At 41.3% G+C, this 16,794-nt stretch overlaps 2 protein-coding genes across 2 annotated transcripts; one reads left to right on the top strand and one right to left on the bottom strand.

The window, feature by feature from the left end:
* Positions 1 to 1,402: 1,402 nt before the first annotated feature.
* Positions 1,403 to 6,809, top strand: LOC104952986 (uncharacterized). The gene is made up of 5 exons (XM_010779902.1): positions 1,403 to 1,486; positions 2,246 to 2,908; positions 3,979 to 4,065; positions 4,662 to 4,853; positions 5,223 to 6,809. The coding sequence occupies exons 1-5, from the start codon at positions 1,411 to 1,413 to the stop codon at positions 5,408 to 5,410; spliced, it is 1,206 nt and encodes a 401-aa protein (XP_010778204.1). The 5' UTR covers positions 1,403 to 1,410; the 3' UTR covers positions 5,411 to 6,809.
* Positions 6,810 to 11,030: 4,221 nt separating this feature from the next.
* On the bottom strand, positions 11,031 to 14,483 carry LOC104952988 (nucleosome-remodeling factor subunit BPTF-like). Its single transcript, XM_010779904.1, has 3 exons — positions 14,401 to 14,483; positions 12,401 to 12,587; positions 11,031 to 11,487 (listed from the first exon to the last, which is right to left on the bottom strand). The coding sequence occupies exons 1-3, from the start codon at positions 14,474 to 14,476 to the stop codon at positions 11,481 to 11,483; spliced, it is 270 nt and encodes an 89-aa protein (XP_010778206.1). The 5' UTR covers positions 14,477 to 14,483; the 3' UTR covers positions 11,031 to 11,480.
* Positions 14,484 to 16,794: the final 2,311 nt, after the last annotated feature.

Below are 16,794 nucleotides of genomic sequence, written 5' to 3' on the forward strand. Positions count from 1 at the left end.
TGCATTAACTCTAGTTTGACCACAGAGTTTGACACATAGTCTGAATACTGCAACCTTTCGCCATGGCCACCAGAGGGCAGCGAGGTTTAATGACTACATTCAATTAGTTAATCTAACATAGAAAGCTAGTTTAGCACTACTGTAAAAACGTTATCAGCGCTCTAGCTCAACTACCCTATTTTACCAAGTGCCATTTAGCTTGCATGTTGCAGACATAGACTGTACATAAGTTAATAGACTGTCCAATACTTACACAGTAGCTCTTTCTGAGTGACGTGACACGCCCACGTAACGGTCACAATCAGTAGGTTAGGCTGTGTAGGCACCAGAATTTATAAAGCGCCAAAACTGCTGTGTTTGCTTTTGGAAAACATCGTGTTTTATGTTAAAATAAAGTGTTAATCCTTATTGTAGTTTTAGTTTAATTGTGTGGCAGGCTAGACTGGAGATAGGCGCCTTATACATATGCGTGGTCTCGGAGACTTCACCGTCCCCTAGAGGTCACTCTGAGGAACTGCACCAAAACAATTCGTCATCCAGCGTCAGTATAGAGATATAATCGCTTCTGCTGAGTACTTTCAGACTACCGATATTTTTTGTTTGTTTTCTTACCTTTTTCCCTCAATAAATATGAATTACTCTGTACTAATCTGTGTTTTTATATACTTTGTATTCTTTCTATATTAGGCTACAACGTTGAATGTTGTTTCTCCAAGATACAATAGTCTAGGACGGTATACTTTAATTTCTTTGACCTTTTTCTAATTATAAATTATGACTTCTAAAGAGCAATATACATGCAATTCAAGCCTCTTTGAGTTCTGATCAGATTGTTTTAGTTTGGTGTACTATATTTAGAAAGTCAATTCCCAATTATGCTAATGCATGGTTGTGCTGCAGTCCCTCACTGTGAGCACCAGAGAGCAGTGAAGACTCATTGATATGAGATGCACTCAGGTACACCTCCACCACGTTGCATCAAGGCTGGCTAATGTTAAAGAAGTTGCTATGACGGGTCGTGAACATAGACTGTATATATAAAGGTCGTGACTCGTGATTGAATAACTACATATTTCATGTAGCCACCAAAATGCCATCAATACGATTTTCAACAACCTGTTGAACACCAGATATCAAGAGGTGAACCTAGTTATCTTATATAAATAAACTTGGTAAACAACTAATCTAGGTCACAATTCCCCTCTTATAGTATAAACAACAATTTGCACCTTTTTCAAATCCATTTATGAATGAAAGGAGTGTCATGTCGATGTGTTTACTTCTGTGCTAGGGACGTCCCACCTCCATCTCCCTTTGCACCCCATCCCATCTCATTCCTGTGCAGCCGTATAAAGCCCCAGGACTCCCTCTCTGCTGCAGAGCTGAACGTGTGTCCACTGAACATCCACGATGACAGGCAGGATTATTCTGTTTCTCTTGTTCCTGGGGTTTCCTTTTTACAAGACAGAGGAGCATGATGTCAATGGTGAGTGTACTTTTAATTGATTGTTTTTGTATTAGTTTTACATTTTTGCTTATTCAGGGCAACATGATTTTCATTTGCCTACACACCATCAATGGTTGCCTTAGATGCTGCCTTCTTTTAAAATTATAGCTAATAAACATTTCACAGCAGCATGCTAATTGTTTACTGTTCAAAACTGTGGAAATGTGTGGCTTGAGATCTAACCAATACAATGTCCATTACATCAGTTGTCAACAAAAAAACTAGGAAAAGAAGCAATAAACCCAGGCAAATTTGTCTGCATAATTAGGAGGAAATATTACATCTCAAAACATCATATATTTATATAAAATGCTAAGTGAGTAATAGTTTCATAACTTTGATAGATTGTGAACTTTTTGGTATTTGGTTTATTTAAAAAAGAAAATATTCAAATATGAGCTGTACATTTTTATCAATTTATGAAGACATTTACACCCTACCAACCCTTTAAAAACCTCAATGAGTGTTATTCTCTGGAGCAAAATGTCAAGTTCTTACAATGAAAGCAACTGATAAACATGATAAAGTACTAACATAAATATGTGTATGTATTAATCAAGCTTAGGAAAGACCCTAAACCATTAAATATTCAAAGTTTCAAGGAACAGTTTTGCAAATGAAATGAATCCACATTGTTGGAGGTTACTGCAGGAGCACAGTGGCTTTTATATATATAACATTATCATAAAGCAACTTGAATGACATTTCTAACTGAACGTTCTGTTTGTGTCGACCCAGAGCTGTACACCCTGATAGAAAAAGGTCAGACCAGCTTTGTGGATCCGGCTCAGATCAACCAGACCCGGATGTTGGTCAAAGAGCCCTCCCTGCCCATCAATGAGCTTCTAGAGAAGAGCAGCAAAACCAGCGAGTCCAAATTCACCCTCCATCCTCTTCCCTCTGCTGTGTGGCCAAAGTACACTGACCTCGCTCCCATCCCCCGCCACCACGGCCCCCACAACAAGAGCAAAAAGGGCCCAAAGAGCGACCGTCTGGTGGAGCACAACAGTGAGAAAACCAGAGGAGAAGTTTCTGGTCTGCTTCCCAAAACCCAGCTGACAGGAGCTGCTGCAGCCACAAACCGCACTGTGCAGAAAACCTCCCAGGACTCCCAGTCCAACACCAACCCTCCCCAGCAGAGCGAAACAGAGGGAAACCCCAACACCAGGCCCAGGGGTCCACCTCACACACCACCCCAGGTTCAGCCGCACCAACCGGCCCCTTCTCCACGCAGAGATCCCCCCAATAGACGGCTGGACCAAGAGGAGAACCGGCCAGGGAAGTCCAGCCACTATCAGTCCGGTATCAGTGCATCAGCCCGGAACAACAGCCGGCCGCCTGTCGCCTTCAACCGGCGCACCTCCTCCAGCCTGCTCTACCATTTCGACATCCTGAGGCGAGGTAAGGGAGGATTTAAGGCTGACCTCTTCAAGTCAATTAATCGCTCATGTCTTGACTTGGATACCTTAAGTCAAGTTTTGTTGTGCTTTATTCATCCTTTCGCTGACTTATTTCCAAAAACCTTTGAGCCCATTTCTGGTGAACACAAGATTTAAAGTGGTGCTTTTGCATGATTCGTTGTGGAGGAACTCAGTTTTACACATCTGTCGATTAAGTTGAATAATCGATTAGTCTACAAAATCGTTTGAGTGTTAGTTGACCAAGAATTTATTTAGTTGAGGACATATTCCTTTTAATCTTTTTTTTTTTGTGGCTAAGCTGTATTATTTTCAAACTCACCTTTTAGGATGGCCTAGTTCTAATGATTGAAATTATTCAAGAGTTTATCCTTCTGGAAAAAATCTCTGATGGTCAATGTCATAGTATCTAAAACCAGAAATAACTATGACTCGTACCTAGAAAAGTGTTTTAGTATTAGTCACTGAAGGTAAACAGTGCCATTTTGATTTGTTCTAATGCAATATGTGTTTCCAGCAAAAGTTAATAGACGATTACAAAGAGGGCAAAGAAAAGGCTACAAAATACCCGAAAAAGAAATTATAAATATATACATTTGTTTTAACTTCAGTGGAAATAAGTCAGTCATGGTGATATTGTATACACTAACACGTAGAGGTCATACAGTTCACTCACAGTGTGATAATGACAGTGATGGTTTTTACCCTTCCACACCCCCACCACTAATTACAACCACCTCCGTCACATCTGGCTGTCAGTGTTTCACTTTGTGTGCAGCAAGGTTGTAATGAAAACTGATGTAAAGCAACTGAGAAGGCCCCTGATGTTGTAATTAAAATGGAAAATGCGACACGGATGTAATCCCATCACACACACCGCCTCCTGCAGTCCCATGCGCAGGAATGCGACGCCTGGGTTTTGTAATGACAACCATGTCCTTTTCTAATGATGCTGGAATGAGAGTCTGGCTCCGTACAGGCATGGAAGCAGACAGTCCCTCTTTCTTTTCCTCATCCCTCCATCCTGTCCTCTGCTTGTCTTCCTCTCCACAGAGTCTGACTTTCCACATGATGCCTTCTGCATGAGCGAGTGCAGGAAGGAGAAGGACGAGAGAGAGTATTACTGCTACAGTGAGTTTGGTATGTACCCAGCGAGACACAAAGATAGAGTTTGTCAAAGGTTAAAAAAAAAACATAGGAATAGCCTAAGAAGTATTGATCAAAATAAAGTTCAATGTTTTGGGATTTATTGGTACGTACGTACTGTATACAATTTGGTCAAATAATAAGTTTCAAGTCATTGCACAACAGTCCCAAGTCTTACATTTTAAGTGTCAAGTTCTCAACAAGTCATAACTCGCTCTTCATCCATTTTTTTGTCTTTGGAAATGGTGGAAAGTAGAAAGTATTTAAGTGAAAAGACTCAGGTCTAAGTGAAGGCTAAGTCTAAGTGTTATCGAAATCTTTTTGTGGAGTCTAAATTCATCATATGTGTGACTCGGGTCTGACTTGAGTCCACACCTCTGCTTTCTACTGCTTACACATGTAAGTTTGATACTGTATATAGCTGTAGCAGCTACACTTTTTGAGAATATAAGAAACTATTTAAAGGAACAGTTTGACATTTTGGGCTAGGGATTGTGAAGGTTGATCAATGATCACCCTAAATCATGTACAATAAACAAAAATCAACTAACACGTTAAATCTTGGTGTTTTTTTCATGTCCCTTTAACAGCTGTGAATGGGATAGTTCACGACATCGATGTGTTGCGTAAAGGAGTACGCCTCGTAACACTGATGGTGGGCAGTGATGGCTTCTACAAAATGAATCGTCTTTATGTGACGCCAGACAGCTTCTTCTTCAAAGTCCGCCTTCTGGTCCTGGACACTTACAAGTGCAGCAAACCCTGCCCTGACATCAAACTAGGTGAGTGTAGCAGGAAAACTCTAAATCCTCATGAAACAAAAGGATCGGATGAGATATATACAAGCTGTAGAAGTTTACCTATTAACTATACGAAGTGGCTGTTATTCCTTTCAGTGGTTTATCAAAGAATATAAAATGTCATTTGAATGAAACTCTGAAAATTATGGGACATATGTACAAGCATCAAGACAAATACATTCAATAACAAGGTCCATACAAATATTCTCATGTGGGATGCGAAAATTCTGTTTCCCTGAGATCAGACAAAGACATTTTGACGTTTTTTAGTGCACCCTTGAAAATTGATCTCTGCTCAACTGTACTCTTTCTCCGTGTCATTTCAACATTGTCCCTCTGATTGTTCCCCAGGGACCAGGTACATCATAATGGGCCAGATCTACCACCGGAGGCGCCATCTTCCCAGTGACCTCCTGAACTTACTGGGCAGTAAACTGAAGCCTGGAGACGGCCTCCTGCGAAGCAACCACTACATCAAGAGATTCAACAAACGGAGGCACCAGAAAGCTCTGGAGGCCACCCGCTCCAAGTGTAGGTGAACCAGCGATGGGACTGTGGCCCCCTGCTGCAGGGGAAGAGACAATGCAGCTGACCTGAACTGACCATAACCCACCCCTCAGTATTGTGCAAGATAGAAGAAGACATTTTGCGGAAGGCATGGATTTATCTTCATAGGGAATTGTTCATATATATTTTTCTCTTACTTTCCTGAAGTACTGATAGAAACAACTCCACTCAAACTCCTCATTCATTCATGGCTGGTTCATGAAGTCCCTGAATTTCAAAAACGATTAAATTAGTCGGCTTTTAAAGGAAAATTCGGCTCAGTGAATATCAGTTTAAAGAGAAAATCCTTGGTGTTTAACAAGTCAACACGTGTTTAACAAGTCAACACGTGTTTAACAAGTCAACACGTGTTTAACATAAGTCAACACGTGTTTAACAAGTCAATATGTGTTCTGGGAGATACACAGATCTAGCCTCTTTATTCTCTTCATAGCACATACAAAAATGCATTTTTCCAAATCCATATCTAACAATTGAAAACCCAGAGAGCTGTGACATGATCCTGAACAGAAAAGTATTTTAAATAACAAACAGACTGGCTTTCCAAAATAATGGCAGTAGCTGAGAACATACTAATTAAAATGTTGTACTTGTAAATCACATTGTACAAATACAACATTTTAATCATGTTGATTCCTTTGATAAATCAATGAGACTTCTACACTTCTTATCATTGGACATTTCGTATTGCACCGAATAGTATTGTTTTCTATCACTCAATCCCTTGCATGTTGTCACTGTGGTTGTTATTGTTAAGCAGGAAATGCACTATTATTGTTATACGGACCAAAGCAAGGGGATGAAGGGCCTAAGAAAAGCAGCGACAACCCCCAGAGGAGGAGGAGGAGGGAGGCGAAAGGGAGAGAGAACACAGGACTGTTGCTTGTCATGAGAGCGGCTTATTTTTCTTACTTTAATTATGTGTCCACGATGAAATATCTGCCTGAGTAGTCTGGGACATCAAAAGGGGCCTTGCTGAATGAGGAGGGGAGTGTGGTTGTAGGGACTAAGCCATAAATCTAATCACAGGAATCTGATCCTCTCCGCACCTGGACATATGACTTGGAAAAGTGCCTCCTTCACAGCTCCTCTTTGGGATGGCTTTTGTTTTCTTGCTTACATACAAACACGACCTCCTCTGGGAGGGCCAAAGCTCAAAAAGGGGGTATTTAAACTATTTGGGAAGAATCAGAAAAGAGAGAGACGAGGGGGGGGTGGAAAAGATGGTAGTGTAAAATGACAAAGTGAAAGGATGTTGACTTTCTGAAGGGATAGCTTCTTATTTAATCAGTAAACCCTGGCTTGATTGTAGTACGTCAAGAAAGGGAAAACTTGCACTGAACGCTTATATGGCTTTATTATACATAAACCCAATAAAAATGTGTATTTGTTTTGTATTCAACGACCCTGTGAGGATTTCATTTGTCTTTAAATCAACCCACTCTTATCACATACATCTGCCCACTGACCTACACATTGATCCTCATTCCCAGTGATTGCATGGGAAGTAGCCCCTCAAAAGTAAGACACTCTAATTGGAGTTTAACAACCATGGTCTCTTTCTGGCCTCCGGGAAGAGAGACGTACTTGGGAACTTGGACATGGAGGCAGGCAGGGCTAAGCCTCTTTTCTCCCCCTCTGTACGTCTGTCAGCTCGGCCTGGCGTTCCCAGGCTCGAGGAAGCCTCTATCTGGGATCAGCGCTGGAGGGAACAGATGCAGGCGGGCAGGAAACAGGAGCCTGCTCCACATCTTGGCTACTATCGCAGCGGGAGGACATTCCTCATCGCAGAGGATGTAAAGGAGGAGGGAGAGAAGAGAGAGGGAGGTGGGAATATCTCTAAGTGGCTTCCTGTGTGATAGCCCCCAAGCCACAAGGGGGGAGTGATGGAAAGAGGCGAGGCTGGTGGATTGAAACCACTCGGGGCTTGTGGCCATCTGCGGTGCTCGCAGCGTCCATGAGACTCTGGATCCATTTAGCGGTTTGAGTGGGGAGTAAAGAGGAGGGGGGGGGTGTTGGAGCAGAGTGAAAGGTCAACCTGGGAGGGGGCTTTTAAGTGTCATGACGGTAATTTGATCACAGGATGAGTTTGTATGAGTGCGTTGGAGGTCATGAGCTTATCTTTGTTCAAACACTTTTCTGTCAAAGCTCTAGATAAGTGAAAAAAGTTAAAAAGGGATGGAATTACCGTGTATGGATCAACTCACTAAGGGCCCCCCGGGGGGGAAGTGTCCTAACTGAACCCCGTTTCTCCCATTTTCTGTGCATTTTGAATGTAACAGTCAGTTTTGTCGTTGCGTGATTAAGTATGTATATTTAACAAAGCCTTGAAACTATATTTGAACTCAGGAGTTTGCCTTTTCCTCCAGGGCAAATTAAAAGTAATATTTTGGGGTACTTTAGTTTGTTTATAATAAAAGACAGTTGTAGAGTTGAGAAGAAACAGCGACGGAGACAAAATGGACGGCTTGACTAGAATTATGCAATTTCCTATTTATGTTTTGATGTCTATATGTCCATAGTCATAAAGCAAGAAATAATAGCTTATAATAATACAGAAACACACTTGAATAGGACAAGTTAAGAATGCTCTAAAGTGTAATTGTGATGAGAAAAGACATTGAAAGAAAAACACAAATCTTTTGAAAGCCGGTGTCAAAAACATTACTTTATTATCTAGGATGAAATGTCCTATCAAGTACAAAAGAGAATCTCTTCAGAGTTGCCACAATCAGTTAAAAACAGAGTACTTTTTATCTGCTGTTACATTTCCTCAACATTACTAAAAAAAAAACGGAGAACTTTTCATTGATATGAATAAATAATACAAGAAATGCAATGTCAATATAGAAGTTATGTTGAACTGGTTGTTTTCTTACAAAAAGAAGAAAAACTCTGTACAAGAGTTAACTGTCACTTTGCCCCGTTCAAAAACTTTATGCTCACAATATGCAGCAATTGTAATATAAGGGGGAATCTCACCTAAAATGTAGAATTCACTTCAATTAGAGAGAAAAAATAGACAGGAAAAATATACAGGCGGGCTTAGTTGCTGGTTCAAAGAGTGAAAAATAAAAGTTTCTACTGCTCTAGAAATCTGTCATCTCTACATATTTGAACAACCATAATATACAATAGAGATCACAAACAGTGGATGAAACACATCTTCATAAGATTACAAAGAGGCGGACATTTGTGTAAAAAGACACAAACAGTAAAGGAGACAGAAGCAACATTATCTCTCAACTCTGCAAAAAACGGATTGAATCTGAAATGTACTTAATTTTATACTGTTTTCAACAACTTAAATACAAGTGTGTCTTGTGACTGCTCCCCTCCTACAAAACTGATAATCACAGATTACAAAAATGTTCCCAAATATGATAAAAATGCAGCTATAAAATGTTCATACAAACCCCACGGTACAAAGACTCCCCAGTCCCCACTCAAAGTTTACTCCCAGACATGCTGCCGCAGACCGCAACATAACTGAGTTGATGCTGAGTGGAAAAGTCCATTATCCAATTACTTAACCATGCTTTGAGGGCGAGTTGAGAGACATGTGAGCCAACCTGTCAACTTCAATGAAATATGTTGGAAGAAGTGGCCGATAGATAAGGAGAGAGAGACTAACAGACTGCCATTGACAAACAGAGCTTTTGGAGGCAGGGACATGTGGGTTAGTTAAGTCTTGTTCATGTTTGACCTTCCCAGAAGCCCCAACATTCTCCTCTCCTTATGTCATTGATTTCCTTCATAAGGGTCACGTTTAATGGAGCACAGAGCTAGTTAACATTCTTCACTTGCTTTAAAAAAGAACACACAATGGTAAAAGGTCGCAGGATGTGGTGGGATGAGATGGCCTGTTCTGGTTGTTACCCTCTGAATATTAACATGGCAGCCCTCAGACGAAGCGAAGACCACTTAATTAACTCCAGGAAGTGCCGTCTACTGCCGCCTGTATGTGGTGATGCTAATCCAACAGAAAATGTCACTTTGACAATTTTTTTATATATCTAACTTCGGTTACAAATGGGGTTTCATGCAGAGCTTCACAACGGAGAATAGCCAATATAACTGGGTGTAGGTGGAAGGAAACGGTGCACCTGAGATTTGCTGCACAACGAGCATTTGAAAACTAAGACTGCATTAGAGGGCCATTGCAGTCAAACGGAAATTGTATTACGGAGCTCGGGGAGGAGAGTAAAGTCTCAAATGAACGATTTACTACATTGTGTCACTGTGCAAGGTTGGATAAACCTTATTACACCTCGGATGCTTCAGTAAACCGGAAATGCCTCATACACACGTTGGTGAGGAGGTGATTGAACAGCATTGAACCTCTAACCCTACAAGGGCTCTAAAACACCATTATGAAAACCCTTGTAAAAACTGATTTGGTTATTTTTTTCTCCAGTGGGGTATCGAGTGTGACAATCAATAAAATGCTGCTTTGGACCATAAAGAGGTGTTAGTTCTGAGAAGAATGAACTCTGAGGTACTGTACATGAGTGTGAAGCATAAACTGGGGGTTTTCATTTTGACCTTATGAACATTTCCACTTGAGGCAGGGACTAGGCTTCAATGGGATTTCACACAATGAAACACATCATTGAAGGTGTGACAGGATAAAATAAAAGTAGCATCTCTGACACTTTGCTTTATAGGATACGTACAAATAGTGATCAGCTACAGAAGTAGAGTCTGCTGCTGCCGGATGTGCCCCTGAACATCCCACCAGCCCACACGTCAGCGGTATCTGCGCTCTCCATCTGGAGTTTGGGATGCTCTGGTAGGAGTGGCCGTCCCCCCTCGTCTGAAGGTGGTTCTTCTCTGCCATTTTGTCCCAATGGATGAAAAGGGGCTTCTCTCTCCTCTTAGTGGAGGTGTTGGAGGTTGGGCGCTATGACACCAGTGCGAGCAGATTTTCCACAGGGAGCGTGCTCTCCTCCAGAGAGGGCTCCGGTTCAGATGCAGCCCGACTTCGACCGACGGGCTTAATCATTACGAGGAAACCACAAGGCTTGTCTTTTTTGACACTTGAATTTTTAGGAGAGAGCTAAGAAGCTGCTGATTGTAGTTTGTTGTTATGAGACCTACAGAGACAGGCAAAGAGAGGAGGAAGAACACTGTTGGAAAACTTATTGGTGTTTCCTTTTTTTTATTATTAAAAGCTTTACAATATGACAAAAATATGCACTAGGGGAAATACAAAAAAAACTAAAACAAACAAAACATGAATTGGATGCCAATGGGTCAAACACTTTGACATGGACATGGAGCAGCCATGTTGGTGAAATGTTATCGAAGTGTTTGTGATGTCAGCCTAACAGTGTATGAACAGGGACTTTTTTTTTTAACTGGAGACCGTCAAGCTTGCCATATTTTGAACAGGGAAGCTAAACCTCATTTTTCTCGAATCTATCTTTACAGATCCTACCATTATTTCCTTTAGAACATAAGAATAGTCCTTCACAAAAAGATATAATATGCACATAAAATAACATTATACACAGCCAATAAAAGAACCTAAGAAAGAAACTGTTGCATGTTTTTTAAAATTCCCGGCTAAGAAATGAGGTAAAAGTGTTCTGCTGCAGCGTGTTATGACCAATACTATAAACAGTCCTGTCAAATTAAAAGATAAGTTATCTGTGTGTGGAACTGACGTCACAATCAAAATCAATAGCTTTGTGTTTTTTTCAAAACTGAATCTCAAGAAAGAGAATGACAAACTTCATATTTTGTCTTATATCCCACTCAAACATAAACAAAATACCGCTCATCTGTTGCAAGAATTGTAAGAAAATAAATGTTCCCTTGAATGCTTTATGTTACCAACATGGCTGCCATTATTAGACAGTAGACACTTTTTTTTTTTTTCTTCTAAAAATTAAAAAAAGGATCACATCTTCAGTCGATATATCCGTTTCTTACAAAGAGTTTAACGCTGTTTTAAACAAATAAAAACAGCAATGTCCGGGATAACAAATTATTGTTTTGTTTGTTTTAAGAGTGACCCCGGCACCCAGGAGTTTGACATCACAATCTGTAAAAGAGAGAGAGAGGGAGAGACAGAGAGGGAATGGATGGTGTAAATACAGGCGGGTGAAGCACAGCACATCACCAGATAAGGCACACAGATGGATGCAAACCACAACAATCGACCTTATCAGAGTGTTAACTATTTTAAAGAACAGCAAGGCATGTTAATGAAACGTTTTGTATGTAAATAAAAATAAACCTGATGCTAAAAACTTGCAGTGTGCATCCACCTACAGCAATCACATCACACAGCGAGGGCAGTGGAGAAAGTTCACATTTGATGATGAAAGCCGAAGCAGATATGTTTTTATGGGTGGGAAATCAGCTGACTGGAGGCCGAATGAAAACACAGCTAACATGAAACTGAAGAGGATCCAGGGTGTGAATGAAAGCTTATACTGTAAGATCATAAAGTAGGGAGGGTAGGGAAAGGCATGCATCACGTGCAGAGCGCTAAACAAGTCAGGCAGGCTTTTAAAATAGAAGTATATCGTATATTTCATTCTTGAAATGTGACTGTGTTTCTGAATCAGTGTCAGTGTTTAATGCCAATTGGTGCCAACAGAGCATGCTGCTTGTGTAAGCATTCAGTCATGAACCAAAACGGAGACAAAAACATGATTTTAATGTTTAGAGGAAGCACAAGATGGTGTCCGAGGAAATCAAAGAGAAGAAGGAATCAATAAACTAGCATCCGACACTTTTTATTGCTCTCTTTGGAGAAAGTGTGTATCCACCCAACCTCCATGAAGGTCAGAGGTCAGAGTTAGCTCTGCAGCAGCACAGCTGGTGCTGCTAATGAGGCTCCACTTTATTCCCTGACCCATGGGCTGACACTGCCTCCCTTTTTATTAAAGTCAACCGCTGCCATTTTTGAGTTTCTTTATCACTGCTCATCGTTACTATCCCCGTCTTACCTGCTGGCTTTGAACCCTTTGAGCTTCTGGACGAAGAAGGTCTCCAGAACCTCTGCACATTGGTAGAAGGGCGAGTCGCTGGGGTTGTAGTAGCGGCAGTTGTCGAAGATTTTGGTCATGTCCGCTACAAACTCCGTCAGCTTCACGTACTTTCGCTTCTGTATCTTCTCCTCCATGGTTGAAAGGTCTAAGAAAATGGAATTTGAAAAATGTTTTTGGTTGAAGATTGTATGTGAACAAAATCTATAAAAACAAACTACTCATTCTAATTGCAAACTCTTGCCAGGAACAAACACCACAATACGAGGAAGCAAAATATTATTATCTGACTTTTGTAATGGACTTGTTCAACAAATCAGCATGCCTGCTTCAAAGTAATTACAGCTTTTGTGGCATGTGTTTGACAGACATTCAAATATGTTTCCTGGGAGCAGTTTATCATTTTATATGCGACAGCAAAAATCCCAGACATCTGCCGGTTTTAACCTCCATCTATTCAGCCGCTCTGATCAGCTACTGAGATCCGACCGATCCGTCATTACTGAGCAGATCGTCATTATCAGAGTGTCAACTTAGCGCATCCAAGTCGGGGTCTTGCTGAAAAGGAGACTTCAGTGTCATGAACCAGGTTAAATCAAACTGTAAATAAACAAATAAGATAGAGGAAGCAAACAGCCCGGGCTTCATATAATCCGCTGTTCCTGCCCGTGGTTTGCTCTGCACCGCGTCCTTGGGGCTGCCTTTTAAACATATCACACTCTTAACCTCCTTAACCCCCACCCAGCTGGCCAACCCTCATGGTCAATATCAAAGACCCCCTTCTTCTCTGTCATCAGATTTGATCTCAAACTCTCCAAAAACTACCAACGGTTGCAGCTACACCAGCCAAATGCTGCTTTTTTTTTTTTTTTTAAACCAACAAGGTCTTTTTCTTGCAGTGGAACGGAGAGGGGGGGACTGAAGTTTCCAGGCCGGGCCAACAAGAGCTAAGTGTGGGGCAGCTCCCTTTCCACGGGGAGCCGGCAGACCCCGAGCACCTCATTAACGGTTTGTTTATGTGGAAGTTCAAAAAGGCCCTGCTGACGCAAGTCACCATTTACATGGCCAGTTTGATCTGAGTTGGAGGGCTTCCTCCTGGAGGCTGGGTTTCAGCGTTAGAGATACACAGGCTGGAGGTCGGTTCCAGTAACCTAAAGCAATTAGGCAATGAAAAAAGCAATACTGAGGCTGTTTCATCTTCCAAATAGGGATTTCCCACAATCCCAGTTTTGGTAATCTGCTGAATCATGAGTCATTATCTTTATGTTTTCCTACATTACAGAGCCACAAAGTGCAACGTTAGAAAATATCAACCTTAAAATTGTTAGAACGAATCTACAAAAGACACTTGACTTTGTAGAGCTCAGAATGCAGAAAAAATAGAGCAGAGTAGAAACACGTCTTCCTTTTAAAAGTTGGATTATATTGTGTCTGAAACAGAGGCCAACCGTTAAAGCAGCACTGCTCCCTAACCCCACCTTCGGGAATTATTATATTTTCAATGTGCCACTCAACAGCTTGATGGCTTACAACTATGTCTTTAGTTTCCCCATACATACCAACAAGCTAGTTTTTAGCAAAAGCTAAACAACTACATTAACCTACAGCCACAGCACAGACGTAAATAAATAAATAAGCATGACATAAATCAGCCTCAAAATAACAATGACATCCCTGGCAAAAAAAAACATGCTGAAATATGCAACAGTTGTATGGCACTTCAGTTTTGCATAGAGTTTTTAGTTTTCCCTCAGTGGGTCAGTGATATTCCGAGAGTGCAGTGTGAGGAACATTTCGTATGTAAACAAATACATGCGTTCAATGGCATCGAGACTACAATAAAGTGTCCAGAGTAGCTGTTGACCTAAAATGGTCTTGACTGGGAACTTCAAGACATTCAGTAATCAAGCTGCTGTATTCACTTTGGTGTTTGTGTGCTTTTACCCATTCCCTCCACTCACCCATTGGTTCCTTGATAACCCTGTAGTAGTCCGGGGCGTCGTTTGGGTCCACTGGCTCCAGGAACGGCCAGGCCATTTTGTGAGCCTGCGGAGGAGGGAGGGGTCGTGAGACAGAGATAAAGAGAAAGACAAGACACTTGAGAAAGCTGAAACCAATGAAGAAAAAACAAACAGCACCGTGAAAATGACACTGGAAGCAGGTGGGTCAACACAGATGTTCCCTCTTACTATCTTACTATCTGTCTCTCTCTCTCTCTCCCCCTCTCGCTCTCTCACACATACACAAACTGCTGCAGAGAGGAGAAGAGGAATGAGAAGGAAGAGAAAAGAAAGGGAAGCTAGAAAAAAAAGCTGAGGTCAGGCAGCTGTCCAAGTAGTGCTCCGGGGAGCCGAACCCATCAGATAAGACGCACACAGAGGACTTTTGTTTGCTGCTCTTACACTGTAGTGGGGCGACGAGGAGCTGTGTTAGTGTTCTAAGTATTTATTGTAATAACTACCATCTTCAGCTACCTGTACAGCGATATAGTAGAGAGTAAACCTCCTCTCAAATCAGTTTACCTACTATTTCTGTTTGCAGAAGAGTTACTGTATCTTTAGGGTCAGAGGTGAAGAAGAAGAAGATGGAGCTTTATTAATCCCCCGAGGGGGAAATTCAGTTTCCACTCTGTCATACACGCACATGCGGTTTTATACAGGTACATACAGTACTAGGGCTGAACGATATACCGTGTCATGGCGATAACCGCGATATGCGCGATATTCAAACCACAGGGACGTGCGATTTTATAAAAAAATCATTTTTTTTAATTTATTTTTTTTAGGACGTGCGATATTAAGTAGGTACATTAACTCAAACACGTCATGTTACAATTATTTTGCTGCTTGCTTCAAAAGGAAAACTTGCACGGCTCTCATGTCAGGGGTACTTGAGTGAGTGACATGCAGGCTCTGCATGCAAGGCAAACCACCAACACAATCATTCTTGATCAGATCACAGCAGCCCCCGCCCCGCTAGTTTGCAGACCATCAAAACACCGGTAAAAAATGAGCGAGGCACAGGAGGACAATACCGGCGAGCATGAAGATTTACTTCCAAAAAGAAAAGCAACATCTGCCATCTGGAACTATTTTGGATCCAAAAAGGTTCTTCTCTTCTTCATTCACAGATGAACCCCCTTATTTGAGGGTAAGCAACATGCATTATCATGACATGTTAGATCATGACTTAAGGTATGATGAGTCAACCAGTTAAGATCCAGATGTCCGTGACTAAAATCCTGCATCCGGTTAAATATAGTTAAAAAAACGCAATATATATCGCAGGGGAAAAAATATCGCAATGTCATTTTTTTTCAATATCGTGCAGCCCTAATACATACACTATTTGTTTGAGTAGGCTTTTTTCAGAAGGTTGCTCTTTATGGGCAGTGGTCTACACATGTTCCATCAGTATCTGGCCCCAATACAGAAATAAAAATAGACTGTGTACATTAAAAAGAGGATGAGGAGAGTGCTTAAGGCATTGCATGCACATCAGGACTTGATATGCTCCCCAGACTAATAAAAGACAAATCCTCCAGAGCACACTAATGTGAGCCCCATTATTGAACATGAAGATTAAAATCCACACAGCGGAATGACCCCTACGCATGGAGCCAGAAGACTTTTAAGGATCATTTCATCCTGGCATATTCCCATAAGTGGCTATTGAGGGTCTTTGGGTGATACAATGTTTGCACTCGCCACTTTATAGTTGTGCAAATATTTCTCTGTCAATTGATTCCAGTTGGCTAGGAGGATACTCTCTGTTTTTCTCAGGACCAGAGCTGCATATTTTGGACTAAAGACTCTAAGTTTAACAGTATGCTAAACAGCAATGGTGTCCCTCAGAAGCTGACGCCTGCATGTCTCCTACACATTAATGCTGTAGTGGCTACACACAGGATCCTATTGCCCTCTGAGTGGGAGTTTGGTCAGTCCTTCCATGCTTCTTAACCTTCTGTATCTCACAACAGCTCATCAGTTTTCAGACAGTGCCCTATTATTCTTGAAAGGAAGCTGACAGTGTAATATTTCCGACATGGGTGCAGCCGTTTACTTTGATGCTGACAAGCACCAGGCCCTAACTTTGCTCTTTCAGCAGAGGAAAGGAATAGGCAGCTTGGGACGACCAGCTACGTCTTAAGGAAGCTGAAAATATTTTTTAGAATCAGTTCCTCCTACCCTGGCTATGTGAAATGCTCTTCAGTTAAACTTCTTAACTTGGCCTGTATAACCTTGAATAATGTGTAAAAACTAAAAGGCAAACATTGTATACATACAGCAAATACACTGTACGTCTGCTTGCATGAAAGTGAAACCCTGTTCAGCACGTATAAGTCATGAGTTTAA

This window comes from Notothenia coriiceps, unplaced genomic scaffold (assembly GCF_000735185.1).
Source record: "Notothenia coriiceps isolate Sejong01 unplaced genomic scaffold, NC01 NC01_scaffold00020931, whole genome shotgun sequence".
Lineage (NCBI taxonomy): Eukaryota > Metazoa > Chordata > Actinopteri > Perciformes > Nototheniidae > Notothenia > Notothenia coriiceps.

What these genes read in the sequence shown, in the direction of transcription:
- LOC104952986 (XM_010779902.1), top strand. Translation starts at nt 1,411, where the DNA reads ATGACAGGCAGGATTATTCTGTTTCTCTTGTTCCTGGGGTTTCCTTTT. An exon ending in TTACTGCTACAGTGAGTTTG is followed by an intron (nt 4,066 to 4,661) that starts GTATGTACCCAG and finishes TCCCTTTAACAG; the next exon opens with CTGTGAATGGGATAGTTCAC. An exon ending in CTGCCCTGACATCAAACTAG is followed by an intron (nt 4,854 to 5,222) that starts GTGAGTGTAGCA and finishes ATTGTTCCCCAG; the next exon opens with GGACCAGGTACATCATAATG.
- LOC104952988 (XM_010779904.1), bottom strand. Translation starts at nt 14,476, where the DNA reads ATGGCCTGGCCGTTCCTGGAGCCAGTGGACCCAAACGACGCCCCGGAC. An exon ending in GGTTATCAAGGAACCAATGG is followed by an intron (nt 12,588 to 14,400) that starts GTGAGTGGAGGG and finishes CCATTTTCTTAG; the next exon opens with ACCTTTCAACCATGGAGGAG.